Source organism: Rhyacophila brunnea, unplaced genomic scaffold, assembly GCF_057557595.1.
Source record: "Rhyacophila brunnea isolate RB1 unplaced genomic scaffold, BYU_Rbru_1.0 scaffold_15, whole genome shotgun sequence".
Lineage (NCBI taxonomy): Eukaryota > Metazoa > Arthropoda > Insecta > Trichoptera > Rhyacophilidae > Rhyacophila > Rhyacophila brunnea.
This window is the reverse complement of record NW_028232806.1, coordinates 34,278,896-34,305,849: the sequence shown is the minus strand read 5'-3', so window position 1 is coordinate 34,305,849 and position 26,954 is coordinate 34,278,896. Positions and strand designations below refer to the sequence as shown.

Sequence of the window (26,954 nt, the reverse complement as noted above, 5' to 3'; positions counted from 1 at the left end):
ACACTGTAAAGGTTTACTTTTATGCGAAAAGAAAATATTTTTTTAAATATTTAATTTATTAAAAGTGTTCTAATCTATTACCGTCATCATTAATTCATTTATAGAAAAACAAACTCTAATATGTGTTTTTAAGCGGCTATTTATAATATATACAATGATCATGGGAGCGCATTCTCAGAGCGCTCAAATAATCATGCTTTGTAATGAGAATGAGTGCGACAGCAATAATGTTCGTCTGTAGCGGGTAGAGTTAAATTGGAGCGCCACTCAAACTGACAAATGCAAGCTCGGCTGACTGTAACTTGCGGACGGGAAGAAAAGTGTAAATAGTGTCAAATCTGTGCGAGCAAGATAAATAAATTATTTTTTAATGTCATATTTTTAGTTTTTCAGTTATTGTGTACATTAGTTTTTTTTAAATGGCAAATGCTGTTGTGTGACATATTATTTTAACAGCTTCAATCACGCAATATTGATAATACATATTATTAAGATTCAAAATAGTGTTGGTGATTTCGAATGGGCAATGGTTAATATCCGACAATAATCTGATACCTTAACTGAACCTTCGACGAGTGACAAAACGTCGGCGAGTGAATTAATTTACCCTGTTTAGTGAAATCCAAAGAAGTGTGTGATTTAATAATTATTAATCAAGCAAAAGACCGTTTTCAATTTTGTGATCATTTATTAGCATCCAAATTATTTTATTCTGAACAATTTATTAATTATCATAAATCTTTTCCTACAAATGATTTTAATTTGGTGACCAAAACGTATGGCTTTTTAGATAAAAATAAACTCAAAAATGAATCGTCTGTTATTTACAGCTTGGATACTTTTATAATGCTGATGGTGCCTCAGCATTATTAAACATTTTAATAGAAAAAAATCTTATTGACACATTTGCAGAAACGGTTCTACTATGTATTAATCTTAATTTGCACTATTCCGATGACATCAGTGGAAAGTGTAAGATGTTTTTCCACACTCGAACGGATCAAGTGTTTTAGCAGAAACACCATCACGCAACCAAGATTGAACGCATTATGTGTGCTAAGTATTGAAAAAATAATGAAACAAGAGATTCCTGACTTCAACGTGTGATTGAAAAATTTGTGTCGATGAAAAACAGAAGAATGGATTTCTCATACAAGTGAACAAAAATATACTTTAACACGTTGACCGCCATGGGGGTCACCGGTGACCGGCAAAGAAGACAACCTTAGAGTTGTTCTACAGTGCCGGCGGGCACGCGCGCAGTGAATTTTTCGATACGCGGTGGCCGGCATGGCCCTTCTGTATATTACTGCCACTTGGCCTGAAAATATGTCTTCCCAGTCACAAAATATACTCACTAACGTAAAGAATGTACATAATGAAAAAAAAAGTTCTCCTTTTAAATTGTAAATGTGTTTTTATTGATATAAAAATAAAAATTAAATAGATTATAAAAATGTAAGTTATAAAAATTATGTAAATAATAAAAATATAGAATTATAAAAATGATTATAATGTATGTATACGATAAAAATTATGTAAATAATAAAAATATAGAATTATAAAAATGATTATAATGTATGTATAACGTACATTTCCAGTTTATGTGTAACCAGGTATTATACTACCCAGTTTGAAAACTTTTATTCCGTATTTGTGCCTTTTCTGTTTATTATACTATCTAAATCTAAATATAATTCGACCTCAAAATGGCACCATGCTCTCAACACATATGGACAGGTGACCGGCGAAATGGCCGGCCCGGCGCAATATAATAAATTAACTTGTTGGCGCCGCGACGGACACATGTGACCGGCACATCATAAAAACCAATATTTACGTAAAAAAATCATCAAAACGATAAAAAACATTATATTCTTTCATAACCTATCAAATAATACCTTAGAAACAAATAATCATTTTTTAACTATTTTATGTAAAACTAGTTGGCGATCAATGTATTAAAAAAAATTGAACTACCAGTAAAAAATAACTCACCGGTCGCCACTGGCTTCTACATAGAATAAGATAAGCGGATTGTGACCAGTCAACTGCATTATCAAAAAAAATGTACGAGAATAATAATCCACCGATGACGGCTTTATCTTTCTGCTAGTTTGGTATGTCCACTGCAGAATTGGTGTCTTGCTTAGTTTGAATAATATGTTTCTCCCGTGAAACTTTTTTAACACTCACGGCAGTCATAAAAGAACAGCTGTTTATGATGCCGTGCGTCGCAGGATTAATCCCGCAGCTGGGCAAAAAATTGGATTTTGTTTTTTTTATGTTATCAATTATATACTCCCGGAAGTATAACTCCGCTAGCACTTTTTTATCCGTTACCCATTGACTACATTTCTCTAACAGGCATTCTTCGCCACCGCCCAATATTATACATTTACACTATAAAAATTAGAGTTAATTAATGTAATATAGATAAAGAAGACTGCAGGCTTTCAAATGTGGCTATATCAATGTATGATGAAGATTTCCTAGGTAGATCATGTCATCAATGAGATTTTAAAACAATCCAATGAACCAAGAGACCATAGAGTCACCATCAAACACAGAAAAACAGCATACTTACCGTATTTACCGCAATGAGAAATACAATTCACAAAGTACAGATCAGCAGAAGATTAGTTAGAAAAAGAGGAAGAAAAAAGATAACTTACCACTCCTGTAATAAGCTCGTAGAGGACGGCACCATAACTCCAAAAATCACCCAACCTGTCATCGTAGGTGGCCTCATCTCCCATCAAAAGTGGGAAATTCCTCAGCTCGGGAGCTACGTATCTGGACGTCCACGATGTGTTGTTGTTGGGCGATGAGCAATCTGCGCTGTCGGTTTGCGGCTGGCACTCCGGGTCCAGGAGGCGAATCAAAGACTCGCAACAATCGCGCCCGACCATGTATGTCAGGGAAAGATGGCCGTGTTCACCCAATAGGAGATTGCTCGGATTGAGATCCCTGTAATAATTACATGCACATTTTGCTTAAGGGGGGACATGCTCGGCGTAGGTCAAAATGGAGCTTTTATTGAATTTTCAAACCATGATCCTGGACATTCCTTAAACGTTGTAGATAATCTATTTATATAATTTTGAAGCCTTATTATCCTTTATATTTATGAATTTATGATGAGATAATTTTAGTAAAATATTTACGATAAAAAATTATATCGATAATCTCTGTGATCCCAAATTTGACAAGAATTAGGCATTTTATTATTCAGAAAATCGGCAAGATTAACACATTTGAAGATGATTCTAAAGATACTTATTATAAGCTATGTCTTTGACCATTCAAGTGTGATAAACATCTTACGAATAATGATTGCTTTATAATAATTATTGACCTAAGAATAAGGTAGTGTTTTTTTGAAATACGCCATTTCTTTTGGCATTCCCCAGTGGTTAAGCTACAACATACGGCCATAGCTATAAATTGACAAACTAAATTAAAGTAGGGAGTTTATGAATGCCATGCTTGTTTCGGGGTTTTTACGGTGGCTTTCAGATTTTTTATGTTCTATGCTTAAATAGAACTTGGCGCGAAAAATGTTATACCTATAACGATAATATCGTTAACGAGTAATGCTTAAAACGAGCAAATTCATTCAGTCCCATTTTTCTCGTATTAACCAAGTTCAACTGTATATTAAATAGGTATATTCTACAACAATAATTGCACACTTTGACTTATTTAGCAAACAGATGTTTTAATTAACTTTTTATTTTCTGATGTGAGGTCTTAGTTTTCTTTTTTATTCAGTCAGAAGCAATTTTTATTCAACCAAAAAACATATCCAGATTCAAGTCATTTGTGCCAGCGATGATCCTGCCTGCCAAATCTTTAAAAACACTCTCAGGGTCCAATTGTTAGGCCTAGATAATCACACATAAATGATCACATGGTGAAAAATAATATTCCTTAATGTTTACTCACCGGCATATGACTCCTGACTGATGCAAATGATCGATAGCTACCAAGAGTTCCGCACTCCATTTAGACAAGGCTTTCGGCGGTAAGGCACTTCTATTCGCAGCGATCTGGAAGCATAAGATAAGAAATATTAAATTTCATTAACACTATACGGTCCGCGAATTTTCGCGAAGAACCTACGCCAATATCCGGTATTTTTTAATGAAAATCAACAAATTTCGATCGCGAAGTTAAAAATAATATAACTTTTGAACCTATTGATATATTTCAATAAAATTTTCAGAAAGTACTTAAAATATATCAATGCATCAAATTTTGTCATTTATTCAACACTTGTCAACCTCTGGCCCGCGTTCCATAAAGGTAAAGTATATAATTTGTAAATTTTCGTATATTATTTATTATATGTTATTAGATTAGTTCAATTTGTTAAATATAATGTAAAGGAAACAGCCTATTGATATAAAGCATCACAATATATTATTTTTTAATTAAAAAATATAATAAAATATTCAAATACAAAATGTTTTACACCGCTATAGAATACGTATCAATTCATTTTTAGCGCTAGCTACTCATATCTCTGATTATCAAATATAATAAAATAACAAAGACTTCACACAAACTGTGAAGTGTTTAAAAATAAATGCACATTCATTCCCGAACTAACACTTACTAGTGATTTATTGGTTTTATGATTTTTATGGCCTAGCTGATAAAGGCAGTGCAGTGGCGTGCATATTTTCGAGTAAATTCAAATAAATAAAATGCACGCATATACATTCCCACCGCTTATTACAATTTGGTATTATTGTAGGAATCGAGACAATCCAATAACAGTGCAGAGGCGTGCGTAAAAAATTCATATAACAAAATCTATGAGCAATAGGATTGTAAAACAAACATCTACATTCCACAAAAATATTTGAATCAACACTCAATCTTATGGATAATACCTTTAGATAACTGGCTAGGCACGAAATAATTATTATCACACTAAAGCTGAAATTATTTGAAATAGTTTATAAAACTATGAATGTAAAATGAACTAACAACTAATACACTTTTTTTTAAATTATACGAAGAAAACCAATTACCAATATGTAGATGTAGAGGTACTTTACACTCTTTGGACATGTAAATAGTTTCTTTTCGAAGTTTATGTGAGGAACACACTTTTCACTTTCTTCTTAAACGTTTATTAGTTGCGGAAATCCCCGGAAATATTTGATTGTGATTGAAAATTACACTAAAATCTCCGATATCTTCAGTCACTGGGAATATCTGACATACAATCCGCATAGTTTTCCTCTGTTTAAAAACGAATGGTCCTCCATTTTAAAAAGTTTTTTTGGAGATAAAACTAATAAAAAATATATATCCTAGCTAAAATATACTTAGATTAATTATTTTTTCAATGAAATTAGTACAATATAAATAATAATAGCTATTATTTATGAAGTTACACAAGCAATAATCTCCCGAAAAAAGCGAACGAAAATGACAACGCGATACAAGTTCACATTTATAGCTGTTCTCATTTTCAAGTTAAGATTTCTATCATGGATGATGAAGCATGGTGGATGTTTCATGGGTGGTAAACCATTAAAGACAAATTATCAAATAGGATGCAATTTCATAGCTAAAAATCGCGTTCATTTAAAAAAAAAGAATGCAGGTTCATAAATGGTTGACTACCACTGAAAAGGGTCGACAATTAAATTTCGAAGTTGAAGTGAGGACACTGGAATATAACATTGAGTGTTTATTACCTTTTTTGTTTACGTCTCGTGATTCACCCGTCTAGAAATGGGCTTGTAACTAATAAAAAAAATGGTATAGGTACAAAAAAATACTGAATGGTATTACATCCGCCATCTCTGTAAAAACCCCGAAATATTTTTTTTCCATCATGCTTTTACTTCTTGCACATGTCATTCAACCATCTGTCGATAGATCTTGCAACCAAATATTAAATTTCATATTTATTTTTCACAGTAAAGATATGCCTATGTGAGGACGCCACGTAGGCGTCACCGGATCGTAACGTTCGGCTTGCAAAGGACGCCAATGTGGCGTCACCGGACCGTAAAGTGTTAATACTTTCCACGCGGACGGCACACCCGTTTGTGCCCTCATTATTTGGCCATTCGATATAATTAGTGTGTTATTTAAATGCGGTAATTAAATAGTCATTAAATGCTCCGCGGTCAACAAGTTAACTATTGTAAAGAAGTGACATTGTTAAAATTAACCGAGTGCATCTAAGATTGTATTAAAATACTTGCAGTTTTCCGATAAGTGTGTTGTTTGATATACAGTAAGAAATTTTCACGAAAAAAATGTCCCTTGAACATTATTTTCATAAAAAACCATACCATTAAATCAGATTTCGTAATTCGAAATTATTTCAGTCCTGGAATATAAAAATATTCAATAAATTGTAATAAAGTACACTATTTCATGAGCCAGTCATTGAAAATTGTGACAGACTTTTCGTAAAACATCATAAATTTCTTATTTTAAGGTAATGAAAATAATCCTGACATTTTATGAACCATTAACACTCACAGCACCGGAAATTTGGTAGGCACATCTATGATCGTAAACGATATTGATGAAAATCAAAAAAAAAAACCCATGGAATTCGTATTAACGAGGTTTTACTGTAAATGAATTTTCGTGTCATTTTGCAGTGACAAATGAAATGATAAATTTGGGGGTGTTCCTCATTTAAAAACAGAAGTGTGATTAGCTGCACTGGAGAGGATTGTTAATTCACAGTTTCAACACGTGGACAAGAAGTTCTTGTCCGACAGTACATGCTATGATCACAATCAATATTATCATGAATAATACTCACTTTAAATTGACAAGTGTCATCATCTAAGAACAGGTCCAGCTTCTCTTGGATGCCATCGAATGCCCGCTCCACCCTCGACACCATCAAGCCCAATCGATCCTCTCCGATAGCATCGCAAGGCACCGCTGCCTCCACCCCGTCCCTATCGCCATCGCTCTCAAGAAACCTGCCCGATAAGGCGTCGTCCACGTTCAGCAGCAGCCTCTGAGAGTTTATCACGATGTCCGTCACAGACAGATCTAAATTATTGTCAACATTCTTGTTGATGTTATTATTTCGAGAACCGTTCACTTTGTCCGCTCTGCGGTTTATCACATTATTTGCATGACCGACTAAATCTTTAGACGATTTCTGATACTCCTGTCCCAACTGTTCGACCAATTCTCTGGTCTGCTTCAGGATAACGGTTCCCTCTTCTTTCAGATCAATATACTCCTGAGACAGTTTTTCATCGATACTACTTAAACTAATCTTACTATCATTTGTTTTTCCGATTCCTTCTAATCTTATATTTATATCATTGTCAGTTTTAATGATATCATCAGATCCAATATTTTTCCGATTATATTCTGATGATTTCAAAGGAATATCTCTCACAGATTTTGCAGTCTTATTTTTTGCTCCGAGATCGATAAAAACATTATCTAAATTAACTTCTCTGGCCGGAGTATTCGGCACACTCTTGGCATAGTTTTCAATGTAGTCGAAGAGCTTCCCTCCCGAAGAATACTGCAGGACCAGAAACAGCAGGTTGGGCGTCTCAACGAAGGCCACCAGCTTCACCATGTAAGGAATGTCCGCAGGGAGAATGGGAAGTTTGTTTTCCGTAGGTTTGGTAAAATAATCTTCGTCCGGTATTTGATTGCAAGTCTTTTGAATTACCTGAAAGTCAAAATCAAAATAAAAAAACTTGCAGAATAGAATTCAGTGATTCCCAACTTTACGGAAGTGAAACTTTTTTATGTGCGGTACACGAAATGGAAGAGTGAATCCCACTGACATGTGACAAAAATCTACCATGATTTACTCGACAAAGAAAATAAAAATCGAAGGCAGCGGGAAAGAATTGATCCATAGACTTTTTGATTAGCAAGCGCTGATTGCGCCATTCCGGGCATTGGTTATTTGACCATTTTTTGTCTATATTTATAATAAACTATATAAAATGCATTTCATAATTGCTAGCAATTATATCGCAGAACCATACTTGCAAGTGTAAGTAGAACGATAAACAATTTGAAACAGACATAGCTAATTGATTTCCACTGTGGTGAATTAGTTACCTTCATGGCGTAGCATTGCTGGGAGTCGGTGCACAAAACGAGCATAACGTGTCCACCGATGACACCCAGCACTCGGTACTTGCTGAGTTCCTCATACGGCCTGCGGAGGTCTTCAATGGAGCACTGCTTCGCAATCTCTTTCACCCGGGGGCAGCTCTCGGATGCACCCCCCATGCTCTCTTCAGGCATCTACAAATTTTCAAACAAGTTTAGAAATGAAAACCAAAATTTATAAAACTAATAATACATTATGCGAGTTTTATACTATAGTGCTTTATGCTTTTCAATACCTGGGCAATTCCTTTAATCCAAAGATTATATGCCATGGCAAGTACCTACCATACTTAAGGTGAAAATTAAGAATTTGAGGTATGTTAACAGTCTAAGACTGAACCATCAGTAAACTCTGTACAAAAGATATTCGTGTCATTGTGATGATCTCTTTTCATCATAAGTGCTGATATAATATATTTATTTTTATAGTTATTAATATTACTCGTCTATAGCCAATATATTTATTTTTATAGTTATTAATATTACTCGTCTATAGCCACATAAGTATTTACTGTACTGTCTATGGAGACAGCACAGATTAAAGTAAACCGTCATCCATTCTCATGTGACACATAGACCTGATCACTACAAACAGCATTTACTCTTTCCTACTCATCCGCTTATCCCCACAATAGGAATTAACAATCAATGATCAGATAAAATATTTTTAAATATGATTTTAAACCTCTTTATTATAAAATTTGGAATATGGCAATATTTCACTTCATAAGATATCTGTTATAGAGGTATTACATTTAACATTTCATGTTATTTTTAAATAAATATTGTGTGAACCTCTAATTAAATAAAAATTGTTACGTCAGGAATGTTACATCTTAACAATATTTAGGGAACAGAGGAATTCCCATTAACGGCAAATAACGCATTCACCTGAGGTTTCCAAACGACATTAAGCCTTTATAAAAAACCTGAAAGATTTTCAAGAAAGCAAAAAAAAAATAGGTTTAAACATAAATATCTCAAAAACAAAAGTAAACAATAAATTGCTAAATGAGCGCGTCAACAACTACTGGACAACAGATGTTTTTGCACGATGAGATTGCTTGCAGAACCAAAGTGGCATGGAGCACATTTGGACATTTGAATAGTATCTTTAAAAGTGACACGTCGCTGTGCCTAAATCGTAAAAAGTTTGACCTGTGGGTGTTTCCAACACTCACATATTATTCCTCAAATAATTTACACATTGTGAAACACTGACACTTAATCTAGAAAGACCATAAAAGCAAACGATGCATAAGGAGTCTTTCAAAACTCTTACAAACATCTATATTTTTGGTTACATTCATAACTCATTTTTTGTTATATTATGTTTAACTCAATGTAAAAATACAAATGCATACCTAACCTAACACTTTTCTAACATAATATTACACAACAGAATGATATAATTATCATTAGTATACAATAAATAATTAAGTTATGGGATATCCATTGAGGAAAACTCGCTGTAAAACTCACTGAAAATCAGAACAGAAATAAATACCAATATTAAATTATCTAGATTTATTCACTATGTAAGTAAATAAAACTGATTTATTGAAAAATATCTTCAAACATGCTAAACACTTGGCAATACAAATTTAGACTTTGGAATGACTATTCATTTCTCTAGTTTTTGCAAAGACACAGAAATAGACAAAGATATAAGATATTGCCAACTCATATTTCAGTGTGACAAGCAATAATTATCATCATAATCTATGGTTTTTTTTTCACAAGATAGAAATTAAATATTATTCTTAATAATCATGCTTATTTGCATTTTTAGATATACAGTGTAACATGATCCCAGAGAATGCGAGGCGCAAATATTATATTCCTTTAGCCAACAATTCATTTAATGCCGTACACAAGAGGTACTCTGAAAAATTACAATATTCAAATATCTTTTCTTTACTTGTCACCCCATGGAATGTGCTTCAAGCATCTAACCTGCCTGCAGCACAAGTGTATAAGTTTTTCTCGATACTACTATTTTGAACTCCTCTGTTACTGGTGGTTGATACGGGTAATATAATCAAGAATGACTCTGAAATACTTAGCCGCTGTTATTCACCTACCAATATTATAATATGTTATAGGCTCATTTATAATATGTTTCCCGAGATAGTGGCCTGAATATGTTTAAATACAAAGAGGATTCATTTAATAATGGGGATCAATTACCCCCCCCCCCCATGAATTTTATGCTTCTACTGAACAAGGGCCCCTCACTTTAAACATTTTACAATTAAAAATTTAATTCAAATTAAAAATCTAATTTATAGATTCAATCGTTATTATTTTTTTCTTGCTTTTAGGGCACAACTCCCGAGAGTGCGAGGTTAAATCGGCCCAATAGCCCTAAGATCGGGCTTTTGAACTTCTATGTTGGCCATAAATCCAGATCAGCATGAAGTGAAACACGGGGTTCCACAAAGACGGAGATGCATTTAGCAATTATGTTTTTGCATTTTCATACCAACAAAGTATGTATGAAGTACATAACCATGGTACGGAATTTAACTAAAATGTTGTTATTCACAGTCAGTCACCGTCTCATTCTTTCGCAAACTCTGCGCCCCGGCCCCCACAGTCGTTTTTTCAAATGACACACAGCACTGCATATTGCCAGAGAAATTGTTCAGAATAGAATTGTAAATCAACTCAAAAGTAATTTTAAAACATGAAAAGAAAATTATAATTCATTCGAAACTGAAAAAAGTTAAATCTCATTAATCCGTGACTTCACAGGTCTACCACTTCCAGTAATCCGGCACCATCTGTACTGAGGTGAAGCAGTTTATTGTGTCTCGCAACTCGCGATAATATTTTTAGTAACATTTGAAACTGTAATCGGCGATATCACCCATAAGACTGATTACTAAAATTCAAATGCAGGAAATACATATATACATATTACAGTAAAACTTCGTTAATACGAATTCCATGGGACCGAAAATCGAAAAAAATTCGAGTTACGAATAATGAAATGTATGGGGGGAAAATGTTAAAATTTTGAAAAAAAAATATTTTTGATATTAATTTCGATTACAATCATAGATTATTTCCGATTCCGTGTGTGTTAATGGGTGATAAAATGTCAGGATTATTCATATTAGGTACCTTCTTAAAATAAGTAATTTATGATGTTTTAAGAAAAATCTGTCATAATTAATTTCAATGACTGGCTCATGAAATAGTGTACTTTATTACGATTTATTGAATATTTTTGTATCCCAGGACTCTGAAATCATTTCGAATTATGATATTCGAATTAAAGGTATGGTTTCATATGAAAATAATGTTCAAGGGACTTTTTTTGCGAAAATTTTGAATTACGGCGAATTTCGAATTATCTGTGTTCTTATTAACGAGGTTTTACTCGACTTCAATTTGAATTCTAAAATTTGAATATATTATGCAATTCCACATTTTCATGTTTTTTATTATCCAGTTTTCCATACATCACAGTAACCCACTGATTCCAGTAACCTAGCACTGCCCAATTTTATATTTTGCTGGATTAGTGAGATTTTATTGTATTTCAATTTCTGTAAATGTTAGAACATTAGTCGGTAGACTAATTGGTAAGCCACTCGCCCGGCAAGCACTAGATGTATATTAAATTCCCACTCAAATTCAGATTTTTTTCTAGTATTTTTCAAACAGATATGTTTCTGAGGCTTTTGAAAGTTGATTATAGAGACCCACCTGACTTCCAGGAATGTATAGGTGATCGGTGTAGATTTTCTCTGCGTACGAGAGATATTTAGTCGTCTTATCCTTGACGAATTGCCGACGAAACTCATTTGTATCACCTGGAGATAAAAGAAAATTATATATATTAGTTTAGTTACATAAATATTTATTAATTACATATATTAACTCATGTTTGCTGCTTGATGAAAATTAATAATAGGTAAATATAATGTAGGTATATTGTAGGTTACTTCATAAGAAATATATTATAGGATACCAAATGAACCGAATCATCAATATTTAGAATATTTAGATGAACAATCACATGTCATACATAAATACTAATGAAACATCAAAACAGGCGTAAGGCAGTGGATAAAAACCAAAGTTTGTATACACCATCATTCAATGCGGTAACATACTGGATATTATTTCAATTAATTCTAATTAATTCAACCACACTAAAAAAAAGGTAAAAAATCACCATTGAGTGTAGTAATACAATGTTCCCCCAGTTATAAACCAAACTGTTATTGACACAGTTGTACAAATAAACTTCTACCATACTATACACACAGTACATACCGACACTTGAATGATTAACAATTTGACTATGCATGGTGTTCAATCACCTTGAAAACTATAATGATAAACAAACAAATCAGTGGTTTTTAAACTATCATCACAAATTTCTTGAAATAATAAATATTCTTATCATCATTAGCTGAGGTCAATTCACTGCTGGATGAAGACTATTTCCTATCTTTTTTCTGACATGTATTTCCGACGAACTTAAATCAATTCGTCAATACAGCGGGTTAAGTGTGACGCTGTTAATAATTAGGCTAAAAGTCTATCTATATTGACAAAAGCTTTCATCTTCGACTAAGACCCGTCCAGCTACAAAAATTTTACCTGATGTAAACAAGGATATAAAAGACTATTTATACCCCAGAGTCAGAAAGCCTTGACCCAATTTTGCCAAAAATGAATTAAGTAGAGATTTTGCACGTAGCTGTCAGGCCCAATTCATAATTTGAATCTATTCATAATAAAACTTGAAATTAACAATAAAGCCATACATCAACTGGAAAATTTTTTAAATGTGTTTTCCTGAATGTGTTTTGAGGTAGTCCTGCTCCCAAGTACAGATAAAATCATATTGCCGGGTCTATCCTATTTTGATCTTTATTGAATACGCTAATATTGTCGAATATCTACCTCTAAGAGCCCGAGCCCACTAAGTTAATGCTTCACAGTGACTTTTTTTCCGCTATGCAAAATATTCGGCCGGCTGGCGTTGTCTTTGCTTTATGCCCCCTGCACACCTGTCGACCCTTCTGCCGCAATGATTTTAGGAGCCAGCCAGAGGAATATGCCCTGCACTGTGTATAGAGAGAAAAGGTCGCTGTGACGCGTCGACGTAGTGGGCTCTGTCTCTGAGTAAGAATCGTCACCCATGACGCTTATTTAAAAAATCTATCCGCAAATAAAATCGTGTCTATAATACTACTAAATACCATGAATCATTGTCAGTTTGTATAGAATTTGTTCTCAAAATGAAAATTAGCCGGCTTTTACTGTCTCCTGACTAAAAAGTTATTTCGGATTTGTATGGTGTAGAAGATATTAAATACAACTAGAGAGAACAATAATTAACATTATAAGATTAATAATTTATAATTCTGAATGCCTTACTAGGAAGGAATCAGAGGAAACTTTCCAATTATGATGGCAGCATTTTTACGACTCATTGTTTCCCGACTGTTACAAATCAATCAAACTACGCTTAAACGGAGTAATTAGTTTAACAAATTTTACAACCACAGCTTGAGGTGCTCAGTTGAGAAGCGACATGACTCACAAAAATATCTAGCAACAGATTAACATTTTTCAGGTTTGTAAAAGTTGTTTTGGTTCTGATAGTGATGGCAAGTAATTAGGTCATTCTGAAGTTAATGGCATTATTAGTGCGCTCAGTTGCAGTAATTAGTTAATCAAATTTGACTATAAATAATGTGTGCAGTGGAGAAGTTACATAACTCACAAAAATATCTAGCAATAATAATCAGACGCCTTCAACGCATATTTTATGAAATAGCGACAAAATCCTAATACTCATACGAATTGCCAGATCAGATATAGCCGGAACTGGAAAGCGAACAAAAACCAAGCCTACACAATTATTTTTGAAACTCTTCCTGATGAATCCTTGAAAACATAAAAATATCAAAGAAATATCAATGTCGACTGAGAGACATGCTGGAGATTGCAATTCAATTTCAGAATTTAATAAAAAATTCACGCAGCAGATGGTCCTAAGCTCTGGACTTTCTGATTATCAAGCGCGAAAACAACCATTACGCTATCTCATCCAATTGGGAGGGTGAAAAGTTTAATTGTAGACACAAACCAATTGATAATCCAAATTTATTATTGTGGAACAATGGAACAATTTAACCTTTAACATGCACAGATAGTATCCAGTGCACAGCTTTCTCTCGCTCGGCGCCCCTGTGACTATATCTAAAACTATCACACATCACGCTAATGTAGTATAGGTATTTATAATTTGTGTAAGTATGTATTATCAGATATTAATAGAAAATTGCTATTAGGTATTTATTATATGTGTAAAAAGTATTTCAATGAATTAACGAAAAAACTGATTAATAATGCCACGATGGCCGAGTGGTTACGCGTGAGGCTTATAATGTCCCAGGATTAGATCTAGAGTCTGGCAAATTCACGTGTTGTTAAATTGGGGAGTGGTAAAAAAAATGCATTTCAATATTTTTACCATAGTAGGTATGTCCGTTTAAAAATATTTTTTATTAAAACCAAGAAAAACATTATGTTCATCTTGTCACACCTTGTTTTAAAGAAGTTTTACTTCTAACGTGCATGCCACGCATATTTTTTTCAAATATGTATGTTATATAATTATAAAAACACCACCATCTTTGGTAGAGTTTATAACAAAATGCAAATAGTAGCCAATCAAATTTCATATTTTAAATCTGATTACGATAAGGTATTTTTGAACTTCTCAAATGGATGATTGCCCTTTGGCTCTTCAATAAATTATAACCTTGACAAGCACACCAAAAAAGATTCATTATAATACTATGGTAGCCATCAAAAATTGTGTGCTCCTAAAAAGAAATAAAACTGAATATATATGTCAATTAAATATTGAGAGAATAATTCTTTTGAAATACTCACAAGTGCTGGAGCCACGTAGCGGTTTAAAATGATACTGTACATAAATGTCTGTCTGCATTGGACTTGCCAAGTATACTATTGCAATCCTAATGAAAGATTAATGATATAAATATTAGTCACTGACATGTTAATAACTATAAATTGTGATAAGAAACGTTATCTAGGTTAACTGACATAGGAAACACCAATCAGCTAGCTTTACATGGAGGCTTCGATGATAAAAAACACCATTCCTTATCAGGCATATTCGTGGCATTATTGAACAAATATATAAGTTAAATATTTTCCCATTCAAACCTGAATAAACATAGATTTAATAATGTAGCATTCTTTATACTTTGAAAAGCCTCAAAAAAATACATATCGGACATTCAAAAAACATTCGTTTATGCATAAAATATCTAAAATTATGCCATTAAACCATACATAATTTTAAATATTTTATAGATAGAAGAATATTTTTTATTAATTATGGTTTGATGTGTAGGCAGGGCTTAATAAATTTTAAAAACTAACCAGCACCAGCTGCAAATTGTATTCTTAGTTCAATGAAAACAAATAAGTATGGCTGACAAAGTTTAAATTACACTATTTATGTTGGATCTTAACAGCCTACCTCCACCCCTCGCCACTGGTGTGTATATCGACAACTCCTACGTAAAAGGCCGAAACTGCGTTTTTATCTATTTTGACTTAATTGCCTCTAATTAAATAACTTTAAAGATAATAAAACGATGGTATCGAAAAAATTAACAAAAATTCAACCAATATTTTATAGGCATATCTAAAAAATACGATTCCTGCATTTAAATTAACGTTTTGGTGTCATTAAAATTTATTAAAATCGCACTACTGAAAAATTACCATTTTGCAGTTGCCGACCTTATACGTAGGTGTCGATATATATTTATATACTATCACCTTAGTATGTGTATATATATACATATTATACATTATAAATAATTTCAAAAAAAACTAGACATGGTCGAAGGGGCACCGAGCAAAAGCGATGCAATATTCCTGATAAAAATACAGTTCACAATAACAATCATAACTATAATCCCATTTGACTTGAGCATGTTCATGGTTTAATTGTTTCACTATATCTACACATATATTTAAAGACGTTCATAAACAGGCAATCACTTTGACATTGTTTTCACCTTTGACTCGTATGGCATTTACATGAAACTCCTCGTGCATTGAATGTGTACAGACGTATTGGAGCATAACATACTTAAAGAAGAATTATTTCACACAGTCAACTCTTCGTTATCCAGGATGTGGATTATCCGGTTTTCGAATTATACATAAAGCTAAAAAAAATATTTTTCAACAAATTGACAATACTGGATGCCATACATGGAGTAACTCAGCCTTAGTACGAAGTAATGCCAGTAACAAACACTCTTTCAATTATAAAGGAAAATTCTTCCAGATGTAGAAAGAGGTTTATTCTATCAAACCTGAGACTAGTTTTGAAGAGGCTTTGAAAATGACGATAAAGAAATCATCAATCGCATTAATCACAAGACTTCTGTCAACACTTTATCGGAGTACATTGACCAATTTGGATTCGAATATGATAATGATATAATTGTTCTTAATGATATTAGGAAATCATTTTAAGTATTCTCAAAAACAAACAAAAATCACAGGTTTTCTAGATAATACATAATATTTAACATGTAAAATAATAAATAGTCGGCATTAGAAATATTAATTATGCAATAGTATGTATCTTTCGATTATTCATGCCCCTCCCCCCTTACTCTATTTTTAGATTGGATAATCGGGAGTTTACTGTAGCCGTAAATTACTGCAATAATACAGCTTGCCCTGCAACAATGCAGGAGATTTGTAAGCCGTCTCTAATACAAACCAAACCCATTCAAAAATGAGACACAATAGAATGAATTTTGAATTTAAAAATTACCACATGTTTATTTACCTTTTATGTCCCATTTACCAAAATCCCTGATCTGATTACTTTAAAACAAAAAAATCACAAAAAAACAACAAAATGGCATTTCATATTTGCACATTCATACAGTTGGCAATGTTCCAACAGACTAAACTAAAACAACAATTGTTATTCCAATATGAAGTGCTGAGCAAACAAACATAAATTCACCCACTTAGCATATTTCCAGCCTATAATCAGTGTAGGTGTCATGTACAACAGGTAAGAATACTAAGTTCAATGGATAAGAGCAAAATTAAAAGTTTTACATGTTTTGTGGGGGCAATAATCAAAGTCAGCACATTACAAGAAAGGAACATATGAAAACTGCAGGTTTTTGAGATGTGCTTCTATCGGCGTATCATGAAAATTTCTTGGGCTGATTGCATTAACAATGAATAGGTTTTTAAGATGACCCAATAAGCCTAGTGAACTATAGAGCTACTACTACTGATGTCAGAAAATCTGCAAACTTAGGCCATATTTTTTACAATCAGAAGAATGACTTACTCCAACTCATAGTGTAAGTTACGTATTTGACTCAAATATCCAAGACATTGGTGATCTGATACAATAAGAAGTACTACGATTTGGTCGCCGATCTTCGATATAATACAGCACCAAAAGGAGAATTCTGAACATAAAATTTTTTTGAAGAATTTAATTCTAACCCCACAACCGGGGGGTTTAAAATTGTAATTTTATAGAATTGAAGTTTAAAGAATGCTGCCACGAGTTCTGATCGAGTATAAGCAATGATCATTGTAAAGTAACAATACAAAAAAAAAAGGTATAATGGCCAAAACCAATGACGTTTGACGAGAAAATCTAAGGCCTAAAGCGAAGACTATATGAATGTAAAGATGAAAAAAGGTTACTGCATAGCATAGCGCCTGTATACGCTTTATATATAGTACCGTCAAATGGGGCGACATTGAAATCGAGGGGCTACTTTGATACTTTGAAAATGATTTTGAAATTGGCAACACAGTACCCACCGGAACGGATATAATTATAAGTTACCGGTCTATTTTAAAAGATATATCTATGGTCTACCTGTCAAACTACAAATACGGTAATTAAGTGTCCGATTTGTTGTATATCAGAATCCGTAAACATCAAGGTGAACTTGGTGTCTTATTTGAAGAGCTATAAAATGTGAGTACCCTTTTATTATCATCGTAGTAATCCAATGATTATTTAAATACTATAGTGATAACACTATTTCTTTTTCATATTTTAAATTCAAATTTATTGAGGTGAAGTACACTTTTGTGTAACATACTGATTTAGAGTATGGGGCGTCATTGATACGGGGCATCAAAGTCGCCCCCACACCTAATGCCTATACTGAAGATGGTGTAGTTGATAAATTTTAAGAATATTCTTGTGATTTTTTTAATTTCCATGTTTTTAATTTCAGAATAAGATGGTGCGACAGTACAAAAAAAAACTAAGTTCAAATTTTATAATTTTAAGTTTTATTGGTTATTTTGTATTGTAATTTTAGTCTCGTATAAAAATGTTCCTAGATCTTTGTTGTTTACCCTGTACTTTTTTGATAACATGATGAATAAATGCTATAATGCAAATCTGTACATTTTTTTGTTTATTTTTTTGATTGAAAATACGTTTTCATATTTTTATTTTATTTAATGTAGCTTGTAACTCCTGAAAAAAAATTTGAAAAATAAAATTAAATATAGGGATGGGTTTGAAGTCCCACATATAAACTAATGAAAGCATAAAAAAAATAGGTATCAAAGTAGCCCCACCCCATGGTGTGACTTTGATAGGGTACATTTTATTTTTTATTTCAATACGTATTCGTTAAAATTTCAATTTAATATTATTATTCGGTTGGTATTTATAATGCAATATTTACATTATTTTTTCAGTCTATTCCTATAGTCGGTTTTCAAAATATCGTAAATATAAAATCAAAATCGATCAAAGTCACCCCACTTTACGGTATACGATTTACTGGCACTAATAGTGTGAAAATTAAACTATCGTGTTAAAAACTGTTTACACACAAAGCGCTGACTGTCTCGCCAAACTCATGCTTCTAGCGTTAGGGAAAGCGTTTATTGTCGCTGTATGGTGCTATTTGACATGTTCGGACAGGTTGCGAAAATCGAAATGTCGTCAAAATGGTCTACGCGGTACAGGTCATATTTTTTCCGTCAGGTTCGCCACTATATTTCTACTGCACATGCGCAGATATCGAGCAAGTTGCAATCATTGCGTGAAAATTCAGAAGCCGCTGAACTTTTTGATCCATGCATGCAGCCTTGCATCTTGCACGATAATACGTGTTTACACTTGCATTTTGTTATCATGGCCGCGATAATACGTACTGCCAGCAGTAAATCCATGCACGTGTCAACAGGTTATTAATCTGTAGCCAAACTTCACTTTACACCCACAATGGCTGCACGGCTTAAGCGTCGCCCTATAACGTCGTGGGTCCCAGGTTCGAATCCTGGGTCTGGTAAGTACACATATTGTTTTTCAATTTGTGTGTGAGTCAGAGTATGGACCCAATAGGTTGACCAAGTGGCGAACATCCATTTCTCGTAAAAACAAAAACCCCCACTCTGTGGAGGCCCATATCGTCGTTGAATCTAGAAAAATGTGTAACTACGTATTAATAGAAAATTTACATCGAATGCCATCTAGTGGCCGTTGTTAATATCTACCCGTCTAGCAAAAATGATGTAATTCAAAAAAAAATTGTAACATTTTCTAGTTTCAACGACGATATGATCTTATTCTGATCGGACATGGTAAAAAAAAAAACTTCACACTGTTGACCCGCATTTGTGAAAAACCAAAAGCATTTCAACGTAATTCTAGATTCACTCTTGGCTAATTCCATAAATTATTAAATGTTACTAGTCATAGTGAAGATAAACTTGAATTTACGATAATGTATGGAAAATTATGTAAAATTACAAACAGCAGTAACAGTAAGTGTAGGTATATTAGAACAAAACAACAATAAAGGCTGCCATCTTTCAAAGTGCCAGTGTATAAAATACATTCTATGGCAAGCAATATTATTGTCCTAAATTGAATAATGTAACAAGAAGAAATTTGCAAATTCACACCCAACAAACTATACTGAGCTCCAAAACATAGCATGTGGATGTACTTCAAAGACATTTATTATTGAGCAATAATTCTATTTTAATACTATGGCGTCAAAGCAGTTGATAATGATTAGAAATACCAAGCTATAATTTATGATAATATGCGGTTTTTCTGTTACATTTCTTTATATTAATTATGTCCACATTATCAAACGGATATGTGGGTTACTTACAGGTAACTATTATAAGATAATAAAAAAACACCTACTTAAGTGATTTGTATTTTACAAAATATAGGAAGGTAATTAAATACTTAAATAGAGTTTGAATTTGAATTTTTAACACAGGGCGCTTTGGCCTTATTCACATGGTGCGTTTTGACTCGCGCGTAACAAGTTTCGCGTTCTCCAGGTACATTTAACTCCATTGAGCCATCCACATGCACTCGCACCGTGACGACTGTCATGCGAAAATAGATCGCTAGACTTTCTTCGAGATCGCGGCATTTACAGCCCTTCCAAAATGAATTACGACCGCCTAGCACACGAACGCGACGGTTTTTAAAGCTTGTAAAGTGCCGAGAATACATATTGCAAGTTATCCCGAAATACAAAATCTCATAGAAACCGAGCAACATAATTGAGTTGTCATGGTTTTTTCTTGCACTCGCGTTAGTTTTTTATGCTGAGTCAAAAATGAATTACATCACCTAGGTTGTTTACTGCCAAGAGGAACGCATTATCTGGACGGAAGACATTTTAGGTAGGTAGTCAAACATAAATCGCAGTGGGACTCGCGCCATCGGGACAAGGTCTTTGTCGGTCCTTATTCTTTCATATGTGTCATGTTGGGTTTTGATAAATCAGAGTCCATTGTAGGTATATGATCAAATGTTACGACTGAATTGCTTGTAACTTTTACAATAAAGCAGTTACCTACATGCTTGAATCCTGTTTCATGCATAAATAAGTACATAATGTGGTGATGCGAAAATAATCCTAACAATATTTTTAATAATATGTGACTTGTACACATTCAATCTAGAGCCCCTCAATTGAAATAGAACATTATTTTCATTGCCTATAAGTAATAGAATCTGATATACCTACCTCCTGTGCACGTTATCTTAATAGACTTTATTTTTAAAAAGATGGATTGTTAGCCATTCGCTCAGACAGGTTCATCTCCTGTATTCAAATCGAGCCTACTACCTACTCGTATCATAAAAATTGATTCGCTTGGAGCATGCATAGAATCTACAAATTGTTAATACATAGTATAAAACCGGTTTTTTACTGAGTTGTTTTTGTAAAGATGATGCAAAACGTGTTCATTGAACTCATTTGTTTGCCGTGTTATCAACCTGTCGAACAAAATTGTTCCATTAAAATAATCTTTGCGGAACGACAATGTAATTATCTTCGGTTGACAGAATACTTGCTAAGTTGCAAAAAAATATGCGCATTGACTTATATTATTTTTTTTCCGACCATGTCCGATCCTAATAAGATCATATCGTCGGTCCCTATTAAAAAAGTCGGATCTGAAATTTTGTCATTTTCGGACTATTACGTAAAAGTTATTTAAACACTTTAAACATTTATACCACTATCACAGTTTTTTTTGTTCGTTTGAAAATGACGGATCTACCGAGAGTGTCCAAATAACAATGTTGGTTCTTACCAACCAACATCGTTGGCTGTGCGTGGGTGAGCAAGATGCGTCGGATCTGACAGTTGCTGCTATGTTCACCAGACAGACGGATGTTTTTATAAACATTTAGAAAAGTTTCTATAACCCGTATTTTTATTCATTATGGCAAGCAATAGGTCACAAAGGATATTTGATGAAACATCTTTGATTGCTCGTACTGAAAAATAGCATTTTGCAGATCCGACTTTTTTACTAGGGACCAACGATATGGGCCTCCACAGAGTGGAGATTTGTATTAACAGATTCTGTTTTTACAATAAATGGATGTCGGCCACTTGCTCAACCTATTAGGTCCATACTCTGACTCGTACACAAATTGAAAAACAATGTGTGCTTATCAGACCCAGGATTTGAACCTGGGACCCACGACGCTTAAAGCCGCGCGGCCATCGTGAGGTAACTTATATTATAAATGGAACAAAAACCGAACCACAGAATCCTGAGAACACCTTAATTAATAACATGAAATTAACACATTCGCGGACACGACGTCTATAGAAGTGTGATATGACAGAACATCTATAGACGTCCTGTACTGTACAATGTAATACGACACGACGTGTATAGAAGTTATATTTTGGATTAAAACACTATGTTCCCTATCTACTTGTGTCACGGTGCGAACATATTTCCATTAGATAATGTCGTATCTTAAGACATACTCATTTCTATATATCTAAATCGAAAATTTAAAAAACTAAAATTTTAATGTGTCATATCACTAACATGTCGCACCGTGAGTGTAAACCAAGGCATCTGCAAATTTTTCAATATGGAGATTAAATGCAAAACAACTGCAAAAGTCGTGAGTCGTGATAATGTAAAAGTGAAGTAACTGAAAGAACATTCTTGAATCATATTATGTAGTCTTGAATAAAAAATAAGAAACTATTAATACAAGAACGCCTGACCACCCTTACACTGTATACAAAAACTTGTGAATGTACAAATCGCAGGATTCGAACCGGTGACCAGAGGTTTCAGATACGGACAGTGTGCCACCAATAACACCATTAACTTAAATCTATACTTAGGTATATAATAATAAATAACATTTAATTGTGATTTAGAAATATACGCCTTTTCAACAGTGCTTTGACAATTTCCATACCTAAAACACAAAATATATTTTGGGTAATTTTTTTAAAATTTATGCTGTTTTTTATTCCATTATAAAAACTACTGAACCAATATTAATGAAACATGCACAGCTTATAGACTACATTGCTGGCGTGCCAACATCTCAAAAGGATGTGAAGTTACAAAATGAACTTTTCGATAATAATAAACTTGCAGATAGTACTGGTGGAGTGATGAGGTGCGGTGCGGGTAGACGTGCCCACACAACATCAATATCAATTGGGTGAGCTTACATAGAACTGATAATGGAATTGAATCACAAGTAGTAAAATGGTCAGATAGCAGCAGTGGAGTGGAGTTGAGTCTACATTGAACCAATTGTCTATACAGGTGGACAAATTACATTCCAATCAATTAAATCTATTTATTTATTGTATATATTATAGGTTCTGGGTCTGACAAGTACACATACTGTTTTTCAATTTGTGTATGGGTCAGAGTATGGACCTAATAGGTTGAGCAAGTGGCCGACATCCATTTCTCGTAAAAACAAAATCTGTTAATACAAATCTCCACTCTGTGGAGGCCCATGTGATCCTATTAGGATCGGACATGGTCGAAGAAGAAGATATATAGGTATATACAGTAGTACTCTCTCAGTAATCCGCCACCCCAAAAACCAGACAAACGTCCAATTAGTGAAAGCGGCGGATTCTAGTGCGTACATACAAACTATGGTAAAAATTAAATCAGGTATTTCGTAAAAATAGTTTTTTTTTTTGAGAAATTTGTACTAGCAAATTACCTACGGTTTTATTTATAATCAAAATCAAGTAACTACTAAATTATACCTATTTATAAACTAAGTTTATTAACTAAATATTAAACAGTAAATCACTTGAAACAACCAGTTGTTCAGTAAGGCAGATATTCTTGAATGACTTAGGATTCCTGGCTTTTCCTATGACCAAAAGCTTCAGTTTGTGTCCTGGTTGCATTGGAGCACGGCATAATTGTGATGCGGTCCTTGGGCACTTTCCTTCCTATACACGGTACATTACTTTCATCGCGATGAACGTACATTTTACGAAGGAGACATTTTCAAAATAAACCCATCTCATCTGCGTTGTATACTTGTACGCGGCGGACTACTGAATTTGACAATTTAATACCGGCGAATTATGGGGCTTGATCTTGTGCTTTCAACTAGTAAAAATAACGGCAGATTATAGTAGTTGCCGGATAATCGAGCGGCGGATTACTGAGAGTGTACTGTATATCTGTCTATCTACTTTTTATTTCCATATTTCACTAGTAATATATGAATTAGAGACCAAATATCCGTGTCCCATTAATCATTAGTTTAGATTAGAATGAGATAATTTTAAAGTCAATATTTTCTACAAATTAACACATGTCATCCTGATTCTGATTAATAGGATACCACATAGGTTAGTTACAATCATGTCATCAAGCATTCATGGAGTTCTACTAAACCTACCTTTAAAAATGATGTATTTCGGGATCATACACATCAACGTATTCATAATATCACCAATATAACAACCAACATTCACAGAAACCACCACAATACTAAATGTCATACAGATTTAAAGATCTTAAAAATGCTATTTAACAATAATAACATAATTATTGTAATGTTATTAATTTAGTAGTGGTAAATAGTTATTAATAACAAATAATATTACAGCAAATTTAATTTTGTTTATAAAGATGAATTTTAATTAAATTTGGATAGATATTTCTTCGTTTACATGTAGACAGTAACTTGACTGTCTTTATATTATTATATAAGTATTATTTGTAAACAAATTGTCACCTCAATACTACAACTAGATAACTTGATTTTCACTGTTTTTGAGATAGCTATTGAATATTATTTACATTTCCTTCTCTACAAAATGATAAAACCAGGTAAATCTGAAGTTAATGGGAACACTGTATTAATTTTGTGTTTGAAAATATTAATAAAAGCACAATTTTTTTTTTATTATAAATAATGATTATAGCTTTAATCGAGTAATGTTTAAATTTCATTTTCACAACAATGACCAAATTAGAGTTATCTAATTGTAGTATTGAGGTGACGAAATACAGTTGTACAGACAATTCAGGCGCAATTTCGATTTTTATATAAGTACGGCCATAAAAAACATTATACTTTACTTTTTTGGTGACGTGGATGATGATGACTTGAGGAGGAGGAGATGAACTGAAGTATGAAGACCGGTGGTCGTTGGCGGAGATGGCGAGTGTATTTGACTGATAGGTACAACCGTTATACAATGGTACAATATAACAGACAGGTAGGTATTATTGTCCGAGGCACTAAGTTCTCTAGCAAGATACAATGTGGAGTGAGAAGATTCGGAGACTGATTTTTTTGTTCCCTAGTGATAGCTTTTTATTGAACCCGTCACAATGGAAAATGCTTACCTCAGTATCTCATGAATTTAGTGAGAAGATATATTTTGAAATAAATATCACTGACGTAAACAGAGTGCTTACTAAGTAGTAATTCGATAGCGTGAAAAATGTATATTATAAAAAAGTTGCAGTACTAATCAATAATTAAATGAATAACATTATTTTGAAAGAGATTCGTATGTCATGGATTCTGCTGACACTGCTTGGTTCTCATGAAACCATCGACGGCCACACTTTCAACATCGGGACAAATATTTTACTTTTAAAAATATATGTACGTAAGTATATGCATAAAAAAAAATCTGGAAAATAACCAATTGGAAATATTTGGACTGGGTACGGAACAATAGGTACCATCCATGTCAAGAACGCATGCATCATAAAATTCATCAAATAACACGTGATCAGAACTATACGGCCGACAATTGACATCGAAAAAGTTGTCTAAAGCACTTTCTCATTCTGAAGAAAATGAACGTGTGACTTCAAACTGACCCCGATGAAGAACGCATTTATTTTTGTAATAGGAGGAAATAAATAAATTTTTGATGTTGAAACTTAATAAATGTACTTCTTGTTGGCAAAAAAATACATTTTCCATACATTATAATATGTATTTAAGATAGGACAACTTTAAAGTAAATTATCTATCTTGTAATCATGCCGTTTAGTCTAGAACAGCTGTTCTCATATGCGACCAACAGAGGATTTTGCTGCGGCCACAAACATCATTTTCAGTATTCAATTTAATTAACTGGACTAGCGTTAAATATGCGTTATTGGAAATGAGTCATGACCAAGTACTTCAAAACGATTTTAATAATACCAGGGTTGAAAACTTTTGGTCGAAGTTATGTGTTAACCAAGTCAATTCAAAGAATTGGCAACAATTGCTTCATTAATGTTGTCGATTTTTTCCTACTACTGTATACTGTGAAAGATCATTCAGTGTAATGCACTTCATAAAAAACAAATATCGAAGCCAGTTGACAGCTGATATAAACTTAGAAGCAGCCATGCAGCTCGCATTGGGAAAGAGGAGTATTGAGGAATTTCCATTTGCATTATTTTTAAGTAATTAAGTAAATAGATATGTACTAAAATGTTCAAATGTCTTTTATCAAATATAAGTTGATTCATTTTTTTAATAATAAAATTTAGCTTAATTTTTCAATCACAACAACAGTGAACTTTGGTGCGGCCACCAGACGTTTCCATAAAACTGTCACTGTCAATTGTGCGGCCACTGTTAAATTTCACATGAGAACCACTGGTCTAGAAGTGAAGTTCAAATTAAGATAAGAGAATTTAAAAAGTATTTTTTCATGTAAACCATAAATGAAACACTGGTCACACAGGTTCAATTTTAAGAATTTTATAAAACAACGCCCATTTGAATAATTTCACATGACTAAAATATATCTATACCTATCCCATGACCATGTCCGATCCTAATAAGATCATATGGGCCTCCACAGAGTGGAGGTTTTGTATTGACAGATTTTTGTTTTTCGAGAAATGTATGTTAGCCACGTGCTCAACTTAACACGTTGATCGCCATGGGGGTCACCGGTGACCGG

The 26,954-nt window shown here is 33.3% G+C and overlaps 1 protein-coding gene and 1 long non-coding RNA gene across 2 annotated transcripts in view; one reads left to right on the top strand and one right to left on the bottom strand.

Moving 5' to 3' along the window:
• Positions 1 to 26,954, bottom strand: part of LOC147075258 (uncharacterized) — a 55,458-nt gene that overhangs the window by 4,994 nt on the left and 23,510 nt on the right. Inside the window, exons 5-9 of the mRNA XM_085943322.1 lie at positions 11,863 to 11,969; positions 8,092 to 8,280; positions 6,809 to 7,690; positions 3,949 to 4,052; positions 2,676 to 2,970 (exon numbers count right to left, since the gene is read on the bottom strand). Of these exons, the coding sequence (XP_085799448.1) occupies positions 2,676 to 2,970; positions 3,949 to 4,052; positions 6,809 to 7,690; positions 8,092 to 8,280; positions 11,863 to 11,969 (1,577 nt within the window). The remainder of the gene's footprint in view (positions 1 to 2,675; positions 2,971 to 3,948; positions 4,053 to 6,808; positions 7,691 to 8,091; positions 8,281 to 11,862; positions 11,970 to 26,954) is intronic.
• LOC147075259 (uncharacterized) lies at positions 9,202 to 11,585 on the top strand. The gene is made up of 3 exons (XR_015070078.1): positions 9,202 to 9,683; positions 9,938 to 10,177; positions 10,470 to 11,585. It is a non-coding gene; the product is annotated as an uncharacterized LOC147075259 (long non-coding RNA).